The 16618-nt window shown below is 32.5% G+C and overlaps 2 protein-coding genes across 2 annotated transcripts in view; both read right to left on the bottom strand.

The window, feature by feature from the left end:
- Positions 1-75: 75 nt before the first annotated feature.
- LOC111711583 (vacuole membrane protein 1) lies at positions 76-9891 on the bottom strand. The gene is made up of 13 exons (XM_023485970.1): positions 9860-9891; positions 7184-7266; positions 6800-6889; positions 5819-5878; positions 5391-5429; positions 5093-5149; positions 4238-4380; positions 3722-3809; positions 3364-3407; positions 2486-2560; positions 1942-2047; positions 813-935; positions 76-318 (listed from the first exon to the last, which is right to left on the bottom strand). Exons 1-13 carry the CDS (start codon positions 9889-9891, stop codon positions 104-106), a joined length of 1155 nt encoding a protein of 384 aa, XP_023341738.1. The 3' UTR covers positions 76-103.
- Positions 9892-9909: 18 nt separating this feature from the next.
- LOC111711582 (histone-lysine N-methyltransferase 2B) overlaps positions 9910-16618 on the bottom strand; it is a gene marked incomplete in the record, with an annotated part of 7726 nt that continues 1017 nt past the window's right edge. The window contains 10 exon segments of the mRNA XM_023485969.1: positions 9910-10497; positions 11266-11410; positions 11883-11999; positions 12527-12626; positions 12857-12900; positions 13039-13111; positions 14399-14513; positions 15034-15103; positions 15436-15513; positions 15698-15796. Coding sequence (XP_023341737.1) covers positions 9920-10497; positions 11266-11410; positions 11883-11999; positions 12527-12626; positions 12857-12900; positions 13039-13111; positions 14399-14513; positions 15034-15103; positions 15436-15513; positions 15698-15796 — 1419 coding nt within the window.

Raw genomic sequence — 16618 nt, 5'->3', positions numbered from 1 at the left:
TTTTTTCATAAAAGTTATAATCAAAACATAAAATACTAATTTAAAATAATTGAATTGGACTGCTTCATGATTTAATTTTATTGATTTTAAAATCAATATGTTTTTATTTTTTAGATGTCGCCTTTCTTTTTGCATAATTCTGGGCTAACGAGTGAATGATAGAAACTACAAAGTAAACGACCATGACGAGAACAAATTTTTCAAAGATGGCGGACAGGATGTTCCCCTGGGGCCCGCCATCTTGATTTCCAGACTTGTTGTGCAGTTTATCCTTCTGCTGAACTAGAATACTACGGATTGGGGCTTCCAGCTTCTCTCCTGAAACAAACAACATTGAGATGTGAAAAATAATGACATTTTTTTACTTTAAATTTTGTGCATTTCTTAAAATTTTCAAGTTTACTTTCACGGTAGGCTAAGGTGTACACTCATGAAACAAAAATCGATATTTAACTGCCATAATTGATTTTCCACTCGGACTTCTTGGAAGATATGCGGATCTACGGATTCGGATCCAAGGGGCAAAATCTCAACTAAGAACTATAAAACAAAAAAATTTTCTCAAAAATCTTGACTCTTTAAAAAAGAGAGATTTTATTTATCTCTGAATAGTTCATTGAGTTTTAGACGAAAAACAAGCAAAAAAAAGACGAAAATTTGAAAATTCTTCTTTTGCTAAAAAAGCCAATAAATCTAAAAGAACTGGTATGACCTGGATCCGGATCCATTTTTTTCAGAAGGGATACCAGGATCCGGATCCGGATTTGCATGAAATTGAAATGGATCCTGGTATAAACATAAACCCTACTGACCTATGGCAGGAATTCTTCTGAGCAGTGATATAGCAGACTCGAGCAGATTTTCATTGAAGGCCAGGATAACAAATATCTTCTGTATATGCATTTTTATAATCGCTTTCCCAATCAGTGTGGCACCTACAATACATCAAAACCTTTAAAGGGACTGTAAATGTAATTTCAAGTGACCCTTAAGTAGGAATTATTTATCAATGTTATTATTTGTTTTAAATTGTGGGTTCTCTACAGAGGAGACTTGCGTATGTCTGCTGCAGGAAAATATGTTTGAATCATCAATATTAACAAAAGCCTGAAAAAACGACAATATCTTCCTCATTATTGATCACATCGAGTTTTCAAGGGTACCGATGTGAATCAGGCATTGCCATCTTTGCATAAAGGTTCACTTTAAAATACGCTTACAATCCCAAAAAAACTTTTTTTTAGTAAATCAGTGTTAGTTGAAATCTTTTGAATGTATGGAACTAATTTAAATCGATTCTAATTAGTTAAACCCAAGATTGCATAGTAAGGTTAGATACTCTGGTAACCAGTGGTTAGATACTGAATGCGTTCAAATTTATTAGAAATGTCGTCGTCATAACCATGGTTAACCCTGTTTTCTCCCCATGGGAGTTTGATTCCACCCAGGTAAGAATAATCTACTGTTTGTTAAGTATCGTTATGTAATTATGTATAACCGACCAAAAAATGTCCAGAAAGGAACGGAAAGTTTAAATTGTGTAAAACTGACCAAAAAATGTCTAGAAAGGAACTAGTAAGTGTAAATAGTGTGAAACTGACCGAAAAATGTTCAGAGAGTGACGAGAAAGTATAAATTGTTTAAAACTGACCGAAAAATGTCCAGAAAGTATAAATAGTGTAAAACTGACTAGAAAAATGACCAGGAAGGAACCAGAAGGTTTAAATTGCTAAAAGCTGACCGAAAAATGTTCAGAAAGGAACTAGTAAGTATAAATTGTGTAGAACTGACCAAAAAATGTCTAAAAAGAAACTGGTAAGATTAAATTGTGTAAAACTGACCGAAAAATGTCCAGAAAGTAACTGGTAAGTATGAATAGTGTAAAACTGACCAAAAAATGTCCAGAAAGTAACTGGTAAGTATGAATAGTGTAAAACTGACCAAAAAATGTCCAGAAAGGAACCAGAAAGTGTCCACAAGTGATTCCAGCCAGATCGAAGAGAGGGTTGGGGATCGAGGCACAAACCAGGATACCCATAAACCCAACCTAAACAAGGAACTGTTAAACCAGGATACCCATAAACCCAACCTAAACAAGGAACTGTTAAACCAGGATACCCATAAACCCAACCTAAATGTTAAACCAGGATACCCATAAACCCAACCTAAACAAGGGATTGTTAAACCAGGATACTCATAAACCCAACCTAAACAAGGGATTGTTCTTGATGTGTAATCAAAGGGAATGTTTACAGCCCAACCTGAAAAGGAATTGTAATCAACATGTTAATTAATTAATCATGTGTAATCAACATTGTAATCAACATGTTAATTAAAGGTTGTTATTTGTCCATCAAAGAAATTCTCTAGGACGGGATATTAAGGGGGCTTTCAAGTATTTAATATGATCAAATTTAATGAATTTTCAATTTCTAAAAGTACAAAAGAATGTTTTAAAACTTAATTTTTTGTTTAACGTTTATACCTTTTCCACAGCCCACTGTATTCTATACTTCCAGCGCTCTACAGTTGTTAGACTTTCAGGCTTCTTCAGCTTCTCCTGAATTTAAGAAACAAGTTCTCATTTTCCGCACAACTTTTTAAAATCCACAATCTGCAGGCTGGCCAAAACTTTTTTGAACAAATCCGTACAAAAATCCGTACATATTCGAAAAAAATCCGTACAATCCGTACAATTTTCGAAAAAAAATCCGTACAATCCGAACAATTTTTTAAAAAAATTCATACAATCCGTACATTTTTTTAAACCTATCCGTACATTTTTTTAAATCCGTACATTTTTTTTAAATCCGTACATTTTTTTTAAAAATCTGTACAATCAGTACAATTTTCGAAAAAAATCCCATTTTTGAAAAAAACATTAAAATTCAATTTTTCATTCATTGTCCTTTGTGTTCAGTTCATGTAAGAGGGTTTAAACTTCTTCAGCAAGAATCAATCTGTAAAAAATTGGCTTCATACATATATACAAACTAAATACTGGGTACATGATACTAGGTGCATGATACTGGATACTGGATACATGATACAGGGTACATGATACAGGATACAGGANTTTCATGAAAAATTTGCTGAAATGAGTGAAAGTTAAAAAAACGGTTTATTTTCCAAGATAAAAATCCGTTAAGTCCGTAGGGTTAAAAAAAAACAATCCGTACAATCCGTACATTTTGGCCACCCTGAATCTGTTGGTTTCTTAATTTAAAATTAATAGACTTTCAGGATTCTTCAATTTCTCCCTTTAAGTATTGATATAATGTCGTCTTCCTATTCTATTCTTTTCTGTGCCCTGTACAATCCAAAAATAAAGAGACACAGAATTAAACTGTATTTATGTTTTACCTGAAGCTCTAAGATCTCCTGTTCCTCCTCCCCTGGTTCAGATCCTAAACATTTAGAAGAACTTTTTCCAGGGTGTGTGTATATATATATATATATGTATTATATTTAATTAGATTTATCCCCCTCCCCATTTCTCCCATAATTAGGAACTTTAGCGCGGAAAAAAAATTCAGTGGTTTCTAAAATTTCAACAAAAAAATCGAAAAAAACCATTTTTTGCCCTCAACGTCACATCCAATGATGTATAATTAAACCATTCCTGTGCAATGAATGCATAACAAATAGCAAACAGAGATTTGTAATTTGTAAAATCAGCATATCAGAGGAATAATCCCTATGCATTATAAGAAGTATAGACCTGAAAGCCTGGCAGCCCTTGCCATGAAGTATGGAGGAAGTTCTCCTATAGCAGTTCCAGCACCCCAACAGAAAGCTTCTAACCGAACCTAAGACAAACAAGATTTAGAATGAGAGATTAGACATTCTTAAGTTTGTCTTTGCTCTGTGAAAAGTATGATTTTTGTATCATTGAAAAATCTAAAATGGGAACCTGCTTTTCTCCTTCTTCTTCTCAAGCAATCATTTATTTTTCGGAGAGAGTTATTACAAAGTCACAAGACTTGGAATGTTAGAAACAATAAATAGGTATCAAGCTTCACAACAAAACTTCTTTACGAAATGTTCTAAGAATTAAATTTTGAAAAAAAGTTCTGCCTCGAAGGATTGAATAAACTGTAAGTGTAATGTTTAAGTGACCCTCCATGGCAAAGATGCCAATGCCCGATTTACAACTGTATCATTAAAAGCTTTGTCTGATGAAATACGATTTAGATAACAATGTTTTTCTTCATAAAGAAGCAATGAAGAAACTAACCTTGGATAGGATTTGCCAGATTGACATTTGAGCTGAAGAGCTGGGATCTGTTGGACAGATAATCTGCTCTGGGTAGGGGGGTTCAGGGAACTCAGTGCTTTGGCATTCATAGGCAGCTAAAGTAACTGCAGCTATATGTGGACCTGAATTAATTAACAATTTAGTAAACCAATGATTTATGTAAAACTAAATATTTTGTTCAATTAATTGGCATTCATGCGCAGCTTGATTAACTGCAACTTTTAACGGACCTGGATCACTAAAGACATGCCACTGCCAAACCGAAATGAAAATTCAAAAATGTAAATTTTAGTCATTTAATGTTAATCAATATCACATTAAACCGTTAAACGCCTACTGAAAGAGTTAAAACTAAGTGTTTTTCTTAAGAAGACACAAGAAGGTGTCAATGCCTCTCTTTAACAGTTAGGACTTAGCTTCAGAATTTAGGGACAAAAAAGAATTTTTTATATTTAGTTTATTTACTGAGGAGGAAATATGCGTAGATTCAGTACGGGCAGAGGTCTGCCAGAGGATGTAACTTATGAATGAGTGAATTCATTTACTTCTTGGAAACTAAAATTGCCTTTTGAGAGACAGGAGTGTATATTTTTCAGAATTATGATTATAAATAATGATTTTTGGATGATTTGGGTAAAAAATGAAAAATTGGAAAATAGGATATCATAAAGCAAGTTTCTTCATATATTTTGATAATTAACAAAAAAATTATTCATGTTCTCCAATTCAGCTAATAAAACCATAAAAAAGCATATATAACTTTTCTCAAGTGATTTTCGAAAAAGGGGGGGGGTGATTTTTCTAGAAAATATACACCCCTGCATTAAGATTTACCTAAGTACAGGAGGAATGTATGGAGTCCTGTTCCTAAACCAACAGAACTTAGAATACCTAAAAATATTTTATTGCAGATTTTTTACTCAAAAATCTCGAGAGTAAATAAAATAGATGTTAGTTCCACATTTACTTGAAAATGTATTTTGGTCTGAGTTGTCCCAGTTCTTGAGATTGTTTCTGTCAAAAAGGTCAATCGAGACGAAAAGATTGAAAAATATTCAAAATTTGAGCAAATAGTAGAACATGTAGAAATATTTGAGCTGGATCAGGATCAGAATTTGGATTTTATTCTTACCTAATCCTACCCACCATCCACACCATAGGAGTAATTTTTCTAATAAAACATATCATCAGAAAAATCAAAATCCCAAAACATAAAAAAGAAATACTTTAAAGTGTCAATGAAATATGTAACCATTGAATGGTAAAACAAGTTTTTGCAAGTTTTTGGCAATTTGTTATTGGAAAAAGAAATTAGCGAAATTTTAAGAAATATTCAGAATCTGTTCCGACCTAGGATTTCTAATAAAAAATAATAATAGAGTAGATATATGGTTTAAGCCTTAGAAAAAAACATGACATCTTTCAAATAATAAAAACAGGGAGGGCTAGGGGTGTTGTTTGAATTTTACTATAAATTAGTTTTTTTTAAAAGAAAAAATACAAAAAAGCTAGGTGCTGGTTTCTGATAAAATAGATATGTTTCTCATGAGGATAAGTTTCCTATTGGTTTAATGAACTCCTGATGATCACCCGGTGTATTGTGCAGAACTACTAGAGTGCCTGAACATTATTTTAATTGTCAGCACTGTTTCAAGGAATTAAAGGTATGTCAGCACTGTTTCAAGGATTTAAAGGTATGTCAGCACTGTTTCAAGGATTTAAAGGTATGTCAGCACTGTTTCAAGGATTTAAAGGTATGTCAGCACTGTTTCAAGGATTTAAAGGGATTGTCAGCACTGTTTCAAGGATTTAAAGGGATTGTCAGCACAGTTTCAAGGATTTAAAGGGATTGTCAGCATTATTTCAAAGGTTTAAAGGGATTGTCAGTACTGTTTCAAGGATTTAAAGGTATGTCAGCACTGTTTCAAGGATTTAAAGGGATTGTCAGCACTGTTTCAAGGATTTAAAGGGATTGTCAGCACAGTTTCAAGGATTTAAAGGGATTGTCAGCATTATTTCAAAGGTTTAAAGGGATTGTCAGTACTGTTTCAAGAATTTTAAGGGATTTTCACCACTGTTTCCAAGGATTTAAAGGGATTGTGAACGTAGCTTGAAGAATTTAAAGGGATTGTGAACCTAGCTTAAAGAAGTTAAGAGAATTATCATTTTTAAGAATCCAAATCTTACTAATTATTTACAAGTTTGAAGACAAGATCAAATGTACATTTTCAAACATTGCAAGGGCCATGTAGTATATCATTGCTTTTTAAAAACGAATTTTTTAATAACAATTTGTTTTCTTGCGTTTTCTTTGCATTTTCTAATAGGTGAACAAAAACATTATCGGCAGAGATCATGCACTTTAAATATCACAGACAAAAGAAAAACTTTAAATTACAAAATTTTCATTTCAATTTAAAGAAAAAGTTTGGAACGGACTAACACCAATTACCCAAGAATGTGTCTCAAACCAGTGTGCTTTGACAAGAGGTTTCCCCTGATATTGATAGATTTTTATTTTATGTTTATTTATTGAATTACCAATAAGAACACAAAGGAATCCAAACTTTATCTTGTGAGCAACAACACTGCGCAGTAAATCTAGGATATACTGACAAACCTGAAAGAAGACTATTATTTATAAGAATAATTCTAAATTAATATACAATAATTAAGTTAACAATTAATTAAATGAAAAATAAAATAAGAGACGAATCTTGAAAGTGAAATATCATATAAAATGAATGCATGCACGCATGAATGAAAGGATAAATGCATGCACGCATGAATGAATGACATGGATGAATGCATGCATGCATGAAATGATGGATGAATGAAAGGATGAATAAAAGGATGAATGGATGATTGAATGATTAAATGAATGAATGAATGAAAGAAAGAAAGGATGAATGCATGAATAATTACCTGAAGTATCTATTGATGGTGTTGAGGATTTAACCTGAGCTTGAATTCCTCCATTTTTTCCGTTCTCTGCTTTCTTCTTTCCTCTGGAATTCATCATAATATTTTATTTTAAATTAAACTATATAATTAAAGGGACTGTAAGCGTAATTTTAAGTGACCCTCCATGCAAAGATTACAACGGTAACCTTGAAAGCTTCGTCTGATCAAAGTATAAATAAGATAATATGATAATCTTATGAGATAATGGAAATTCTTAAACGAGATGAAATAATCTAGATGTATTCTTTAACGAAGGCCGCATAAGAATATTATTATATCATATTTGTGAGGTTCCATGGGCACATACCCAAGAAATTATATTAAAAAATAATTCTGGTGAAATCCGACTATTTCAAGTTGGAACAGTTTACATTATGAAAGGTTGCAAATAAGTTTTATGCTCTTGTTCTGACTAACAATGTTTTTTATTTTTCTAATGTTAAAATGTAAAAAAAAACATTTTCTAAGTAAAAATTGGTTCTTAATTTGAAAGCAATGCATGCGGTGTAATTGTTTCCTTAGTTTAGTTTGTTTGTTTATTAATTTCTTATGATTTTGCTCGTTTTTTCAAGTTGATACTACATTTAGATACAGCATGTTAAATGTGCTCTGAGTTTTTTTTTAGATGTGGAGAAGGTATAGGAGTGGGTTGTCTTAATCTACTGAACAATATCATGTCTTCATTTATAGAAGAAATCATTTTCTGGATATTAGATCCTAAATCTTCCAAAAAGAGGAGATATAAGCAGGTTATCTAGTAAGAATCAGTTCGACATGAATTGATGAAGATTTTTGTCTTTTATTTATGAAGCAAGATTTACTGGTTTGTTTTCATTGCCATGGAGTGCTAGGACTCCATTAAAAGTTGTGACACTAATATTTCAATGATAAGTTTTGATATTTTTTTTTTTTGGTTTTGATTGTGGTTTCACTTTATCATCTCGAACTATGCGAGATATGGTGACTCAGACTGAAAAGCTCTGACCATACTATTACAAGTATGCAGAGATTTGCAAAATCCCACCAAACTTGGTTTGAAATGAAGATGAACTAAAAAAAATTAATAAAGCAGGCAGTCGGGCAGTATGTTTTGAGACTCGACAGTTTGATGAAAGTGTCTAATGTAAGGCTAAAGGCATCGTCCATATTTCTGAGTTAAGGTATATCAATACTTCAATAAACGAAAAAGGTAAGTGAGCATGTTTTATTAAATTAAAAAAGGCAAGTTTGCATGTTTGAAAATAAAAGAAAAAGGTAAGTGAGCATGTTGTTTTTAAGTTAAAAAAGGTAAGTTTGCATATATTCATGTAAAAGAAAATGTGAGTTTGCCCTGTGCATGTTGCCAGTACAAAATAATTAAGTTAATATCAATATTGATTTATACTGAAAAGATCAATATAAGGATCGTGTAAGAATGAATATCCTTCAACTAGTGTAAGAATTTCCATTCTTTAATGCTCGGAGCGTGTAAGAATATACATTCTTTCACGCTCTGACCGTATAATAATTTTTGTGTAATTAACAGAACTTTAGATTAATATGATATCAGGTTAATTCAGTTTAGTTCTCGGATTACTACAAGCACTTAGATTCACCCTTTTTATATAAAGTCTCGAAAGTTTTTTAGACAAAGTCAGCTTTGAAGTGTCGCAATGCCTTGGGCTTTGATTTTACCGCTCTAACTAACTTATGCTTTTCTGTAGCCATAATGTACATTTAATGTTTGCTTTAGTTTTTAATAATTAATTGGAAAAATTCTCATCGATTTGCTTGTGAGCTTAAGACCTTTGAATCACCCCTTAAGGGGTGTTGCAAGGGGCAATTAGATCTAGAAGCTAGTCTGATTTATAAGATGAATGGAAAACAGCGTATTTACTAGTTACGTTAATAAGAATAAATTGGATTGATTAGATTAATAAATTTAAATGAATTCAGTATTTGGAATTGAGTATTTTCCCCTAACTCTGGCTTTCTTTGCAACCTAATGTCGTATACCTCAGATATTTAAAACTATCATCAAACTGTTTGATTAAATAATCTAAAGATTTACGCCATCAGGTTGCAACAGGTTGGAACATTTTAAGTTTGTTGCAAAAACTTAATTCCTTTAGGAACTAAAATTGTATATTTGAGTTCAACAATTTGTTGACCTATTACACAAAATAAGAATAAAATAATAATTTCGTCAAATTAATTTAATTGATTTGGCCATTTAAACAATTTGAATTATAATAAATAAAGGGATCTAAGTTCACTAAGAAACTAATAAGAATGCGTAGATCTAAAAGAGAAGAACAGAAAACAGATGTGTGACCAAATAAAAAAAGATTCAATCCAGAGTTCAGAAAAAATTAAGATGCAAGAGTATACAGAGTTCAGAAAAAAAGAAAGCAAGATACTCAGCAATTTCAAATTAATGGCCCAGAAAAAAGCAAGATCATTTAAAAATAGTTCTTACTTGTAACACGGCAAACTACAAGGACATCCAACAAATTCTTTCTTTTTATTTTCAAAATTAGCCAAAGTATGATTGAAGGATGGACGAACAAGAAATATAGAAATCTCAAATATTTCCATCTGATATATTTAAGAATATTGTAAAATTTAAGTAAAATTACTGTTGGTTTGGAATTATACCTGTATCTTCCTTGTTTAGCATCTCCACTCATTCTCCTGTATTCATTAACTCTGAAAATATTATTTCTGTAAAAAATCATTGCTGCACACAAACCGGACACATTGTAATATAGTATTTCTCTCTCGTTTTATTTCGTCCAACAGTAGCTTTTCAAGGAGGGTGGGCGGACGAATCGGACGCGAGAAAACGTCAGTCGGTCGTTTACGTTCCGGGACTTTCTCCTCCTTGTGCTTTCGTTTCCGTTTTCTAGCACTGTATTCCGAAATTCCGGAAATGTTCGAACTTGAAATATCTGTTGGAGGATTTTCTGGTTTATCTCTTTGCGTAGTTTCCGCAAGAGCAGTTTCTGGATGTATGTCGTCGGCATATTTGCAAATTTTTTCTTCTAACGGTGGCCCGTCGTCATCACTTTCGTCCGTTAGACGATCTTCGATAGTCTCTCGTTTATCAGGTTTCGTGGGCACTGGTTTGTCTAAAATTTCTCGAATATCTGGAGGGATTTCTCGACTGTTTTCAATCATATCCTCATCATCACTAATATGAAAGTTCAATTCCTCTTTATCCCCCTCCTCATCTTCTTCTTCATCCTTCAGTATAGTTTCCTTATTTGGAACTCTGTCTCTTAACCCACTTGTCCCTGAATCGATAAAAAAATTAATACATTAATTAAGAATAAGTTGACTACGAATACTGAATACTGCAAAATACTTGAATCTAGGAGTTTTGATAAGTTTTCCCCTAAACGTCAAAAATAGTTTTTTTTGCACGGAATAATAAAATATTTCTTTTTTTAGAGTACGTTATTAATTTGGCGTAATTTAAGTTGGCCTTCCATTTATACAATATCAATTGTGATTCTTCAACAAAGGAACTTGCGCATTTACACTACAGAAAAAAATGGGAAATACGACATCTTCAATATTTTTGATCAGATAATGGTTTTAAGGGTACCGTTGTAAATCGTACATGGAGGGTCACATCAAATTACAAGGATAGTCCCTTTACAACGAGATCATATATTATTACAAGGATAATCCCTTTACAACGAGATCATATATTATTACAAGGATAATCCCTTTACAACGAGATCATATATTATTACAGGATACTCCCTTTACAACGAGATCATATATTATTACAAGGATAATCCCTTTACAACGAGATCATATATTATTACAAGGATAATCCCTTTACAACGAGATCATATATTATTACAAGGATAATCCCTTTACAACGAGAACATATATTATTACAAGGATAATCCCTTTACAACGAGAACATATATTATTACAAGGATAGTCCCTTTACAACGAGATCATTTATTATTACAAGGATAGTCCCTTTACAACGAGATGATATATTATTACAAGGATAATCCCTTTACAACGAGAACATATATTATTACCTGGAAACATGAACAGTCCTCCATTCCATTCCTCATCCTCACTCACACTCTCCTCATCATTCTCATCCTTCTCATTCATCCGTCCCTCATCAGTTTCATCCTTCTCCGTCATTTCAACCTTCTCCTCGGATCCATCCTCTTCGTCCTTCACGCAGGGGTATATATTTTCTTGAAAAATTACCATCCCCCACCCTCGTATGTCAGAAATGTTTTTTATCGCAGAAAAAGGAAAAACTCTATAAATATAAATTAGAAATCTCCGTTTGTTTGTCCGAACATAGCTGATGAACGTCTTGACCGTTAACTCAGTAGAACCTCAAAGTTGAATGGGTTGATTTTATAGAGAAAGTCTAGTTTCCAGACAAAACTGGGTTCCCAAGCTAGTATTAACATCAAGTAGTAATCTCTGTCAGTTTATTTTTATGTCCGGAAATATTCCCTTCAAAGATTTGCCTCAAATTTGATTGGGTACCTTGTACCACGGGAATAGTCTTAGCTTCGTTCAAAAGTTCTAAGTTGAGAAGGAGATTTTAATAACTTAGTTCAAAGGCAAAGGTGGGTTTACAAGATAGTACAATATATTAGAGAAAAATAATAAGAATATATAAAACCCGTGCCTTAATGCTCTTCTCCTTTAATATCTTCTGTTCCTGTCTGTTCTTCATGAACTCTAACCGCTGGGTTGCTTTCACCTCCCGCTTATCTCGAGCCCGAGCTCGGATATTCTCCAGTTCCTGAAAATAAATGTGAGTAATTGTAAGCAGGGCTTAGGATTCATATCTATTGGATACGCATTCCGCAACATTTTAGATCCTTGATTAGGATCCATGGAATCCGCAACATTGTAGCTCCATTGGATCCATAGCATCCGCAACATTTTAGTTTCATGGATCTGGATCCATGGAATCTGCAGCATTTTAGCTCCATGGATCTGGATCCAGAGAACCCGCAACATTATAGCTTTCTGGACCTGGATCCAAAGAATCCGCAACATTTTAGATCAATGGATATGTAAATATTAAGTAGCAAAATGTGAACAAAAACATCGAGAAAAAAAACAGTTATTTTTTCGAGCCAATCTAAGAGATATCATGAAAACAATCCCAATTATTAAATGATATAGAAAATAAAATTTCTTCATAAAATTGCAAAAAAAATCATATGTTTTAAATTTGTTGGTAGCAATAAGCTAAATTAAAAGAAATATCTTTGCTACTATTTTTCTACCACGAATTTTTTTTTTTAAATCTCGAAGCCCCACCTTGCAATGCCCCTGATGGCGGAGATTTTTAATAAAATTTCTTCCTCCACGTCCCCCTCCTCCTCTTCCTCCTCGACCACCGCGACCTCCTCGTCCGTCTCTGTAAGAAAAATATTTTTAGATTCGTTACCAAGTACAGAGAAAGATCAATAATTTCTTTAATTGCAAAATCAAGATAGTTATCAACAAAATAATAATAAACGAAATAAAAATAATCGATCAATTATGAAAAAAATATCCAACAATTCAAAATACAACAAAAAATTTAAAAAAGCAGGAACACAAATTATTTGACAATCTTTTAACAACAAAACAATAAAAATAACCAACCTGACTAAAAACCGAGCTTTGCAATTACATTCCCAATCAGGATCCTAAAAATCAAAAAGTCAAAATTTAATATTTGCAACATGACTTACAATTTCCATTTTTTTTCAATCATGAATCTTATTTGGTGAAAATTTTAAAATGATATTCGGGACCAAAAAAGAAATTCATTTGGAGAAAGTTATTCTCTTGATCCTCATCACCTCCCCTCTCTCCCTCATCTCCTTCCTCTCCTCCTCCTTCGCTTCCACCTTCGCCCTAACATAAAATATTTTTTACGACAATAAAAAGCATTTTGATATAAAAGTAGCAGAGTAAAGAAATCATGTGATATGTCAAATAAGCTAAACAAATTCAAAATGGAAAATTGGAAATCAAAAGGCAAGTTATATATTTTCTTCTGACACTTCAAACCAAAATTCTTTCTTTTCTCCTAAAATAAATAAATTAAAAAAATAAAAAGATCCCTGTTTAAAACAATGAATAAGGTGTTTTTCACCCCCACGACATATGACGTATATTCTTTTTTATTTCATAACTAAAGCTGTCAAAGAATAGAAAATAATCTAGCTCAGAGAAATGTAGACATAAATAAAACCTCATTGCACTAGGAACATCATTGGTTGGAATAGTTGAATATTTAAAAACATGTGATTTTTTATTTCCATTTTAATAGGAAAACAGGAGCCTCTCAACCTCGTTCTAATCTAGCAGCATGGCAACTGCTAGGATGTCCCAATTTTTCTTCTTTCAAAATTACCCGAAATATGATGAAAGATGAACGACGCAAATGGAGAACAATAAATAAAGAAACGTCAAAATATTTGCACTGATATTTTATAGATTATTATTAAAATTCAAAAATCAGAGGAAGGTTAAACGAACAAAACAAACAAAAACGAATTAACATTAATGAACAAACGTTTTTAGCTAAACTTTACAACGATTAAAAAAAACCGAAGAAAAATCCAAACGGAATAGGTCTTTCACGAACGAAAGAATTTAAAAAGCGGAACGCGTCCATCTCTAGTTATGTTTACATTTGACAAGTCTAGGTGTAACTAGATGAAGCCACAATAGTAATATTTTACAACATTAGATTTTTATGATTCAGCATTTATTCTTCTACGCACATTACACGTAGAAAAGGAAAACTTACAAATTTTTTAAAGTCTAGTAAATCTAGTGGGGGGGGGGGGCTTCTTGCACTAGTTAGTTAAGCTGAATTGTAGATATTAAGAACAATTCTTGATCTCTTCTTTTTGTTAATCTCGAGATTGATTTAATCTTTAGTTTGTCCCAAGAAAGTCTCTAAAATGCATCCAATCAGAGTGGCAAATGCATAATTCCGAACAGCCGGAAAATTTGAATTTGCGCGCCATTTAATGAGAGAACAGTGATTGGTCGGAATCCAGTAGGGATATAAAAAAAGAGCGGATTTAACAGAATTTAAAAGTGTCCACAGTGGATATTCAGATCAAACAATCGGTATTAAGGATATCCAACTCTAAAGTTTTCAGCTCAGGATGTTTTGTCATTCCTTACCTGGTAGGAAAATTCTTCCTGCGTTCCTGTTTCCATTTTTCTATTTCCTCTGGTGAATTCCCCTGCGGTATCTTGTTGTATAGACCAGACAGGTGCTGGTGAAGAATATGCTTTTCTAAATTAAAACAGGTTCAAGTAACCCTCTTTACCTTCTGATCAATACTGTTAAAGATATTGTCGTTTCTAGGATATCCTGAAACGAATAGGTTAGTTACCTTGAATATCCTGATGTGCCGTATATTTACCTAGAATATCCCAATGTGCCGTATATTTACCTGGAATATCCTGATGTGCCGTATATTTACCTAGTATATCCTGATGTGCCGTCTATTTACCTTTAATATCCTGATGTGCCGTATATTTACCTAGAATATCCCAATTTGCCGTATATTTACCTATAATATCCTGATGTGCCGTATATTTACCTAGTATATCCTGATGTGCCGTATATTTACCTAGAATATCCTGATGTGCCGTATATTTACCTAGAATATCCTGATGTGCCGTATATTTACCTAGAATATCCTGATGTGCCGTTTATTTACCTAGGATATCCTGATAAATCGCATATTTACCTAGAATATCCTGATATGCCGTATATTTACCTAGAATATCCTGAAAACTCGTATATTTACCTAGGATATCCTGATGTGCCGTATATTTACACCCGTCTATACCACAGGTAGCGTGCTCAGTTTCGTGCTCCTATATCCAGCACATATTCAATCATGTTAAAGAAAATTACAAACAGAGCGTCCCATATCACAATGTTTAATCTTCAAGCTTTTAACGCCAAAATACGAACAAAGTACATGAAAAACCTGGTATTTTCTGCAGAATTTTTTAATATTAGCCCAATACATTTATTCTAAATGAATCTCAGTAGAGCTATAAACGATCAAATATGATGTGGACACCCTGTAATAAAAAAATCAACATTCAGAAAAAAATTTGTCAATAATAAAATAAAAGTTGTAAATCTATATGTATTAAGAAGTAATCTCTGTTTTCCTCCACCCCGGCCATCCGAAGAATACCTTTAACCATTTTTCTTCTTCTTCAGGATGCTGGTTCATCCAGTTCACACGAGCTTCAGCCAGCATGATGTCAACAAACTAATAAATCAATCAATCAATCAACTTCAAAATCAATCAAACAATCAACCAGCCAGCTTTATAAAATAAGAGAAACATGATCATTCTGATAAATTCTGAAATGTTTCTTAATAATTCAAAAATGTACAAACGGCTAGCAGACATATTAGCCATAGCCATGTAAACCTAGTTGTTATAAAATTACCTCTTTTTGTGAATTAAGCGCAGCATAATCCTCGACTCCCTTACTTCTCTTTGCTGTATTCCCGAGCTGGATTTTCTTCCAGATCTCCTGACGTATTTTCTAAATACAAAAAATAAGTTAGATTTTTCTCCAGATCTCCTGTCGTATTTTCTAAATACAAAAATATATATTTTTTTTATTTTTCTCCAGATCTCTTTGCGTATTTTCTAAATATAAATAATGCAATTAAAGATTTTTCTCTCAAAAATTTTAAATACAAATAATAACTCTAGAGATTTCCCCAAATATCCTAACGTTCTTTTTAAATACAAATAATGAAATTAGATATTGTTTATTATACCATATCTGTTCGGTTCCATAGTAGTAAACCTATCGTTTAAGAATTCCCATTATTACACGGTTCAGGAGGAACAATTTTAATATTGTTCGCTTCCTAGCGTTTAAGAATGCTTATTCTTACACTGTTGGTGTAGAATTTTTATTCTTTAAGGCTCAGACCGTGTAAGAATGGATATTATTACACGGTCAGAGCGTGAAAGAATGGAAATTATTACATGGTCAGAGCGTGAAAGAATGTATATTCTTACACGCTCCGAGCATTAAAGAATGGAAATTCTTACACTAGTTGAAGGATATTCATTCTTACACGCTCCTTATATTGATCTTTTCAGTATAGATCAATATTGATATTAACTTAATTATTTTGTTCTTACAACATGCACAGGGCAATCTTACCTTTTTCTTTTATATTAATTCATGCAAACTTACCTTTTTATACTTTAAAATAACATGCTCACTTACCTTTTTCTTTTATATTAATACATGCAAACTTGCCTTTTTATACTTTAAAATAATATGGTCACTTACCTTTTTCTTTAATATTAAAACATGCTCTGTTTTTCTTTTTTCAAACTGTTCCTT

The sequence above is a fragment of the Eurytemora carolleeae genome, unplaced genomic scaffold (genome assembly GCF_000591075.1).
Source record: "Eurytemora carolleeae unplaced genomic scaffold, Eaff_2.0 scaffold1089, whole genome shotgun sequence".
NCBI classification, from domain to species: Eukaryota; Metazoa; Arthropoda; class Copepoda; order Calanoida; family Temoridae; genus Eurytemora; species Eurytemora carolleeae.
This window is presented reverse-complemented; position numbering and strand designations above follow the sequence as displayed.

What these genes read in the sequence shown, in the direction of transcription:
- LOC111711583 (XM_023485970.1), bottom strand. Translation starts at nt 9,891, where the DNA reads ATGAGTGGAGATGCTAAACAAGGAAGATACAG. An exon ending in TCTGGCAAATCCTATCCAAG is followed by an intron (nt 3,810 to 4,237) that starts GTTAGTTTCTTC and finishes TGTTTGTCTTAG; the next exon opens with GTTCGGTTAGAAGCTTTCTG. An exon ending in AGGAGATCTTAGAGCTTCAG is followed by an intron (nt 2,561 to 3,363) that starts GTAAAACATAAA and finishes TCTTAAATTCAG; the next exon opens with GAGAAGCTGAAGAAGCCTGA.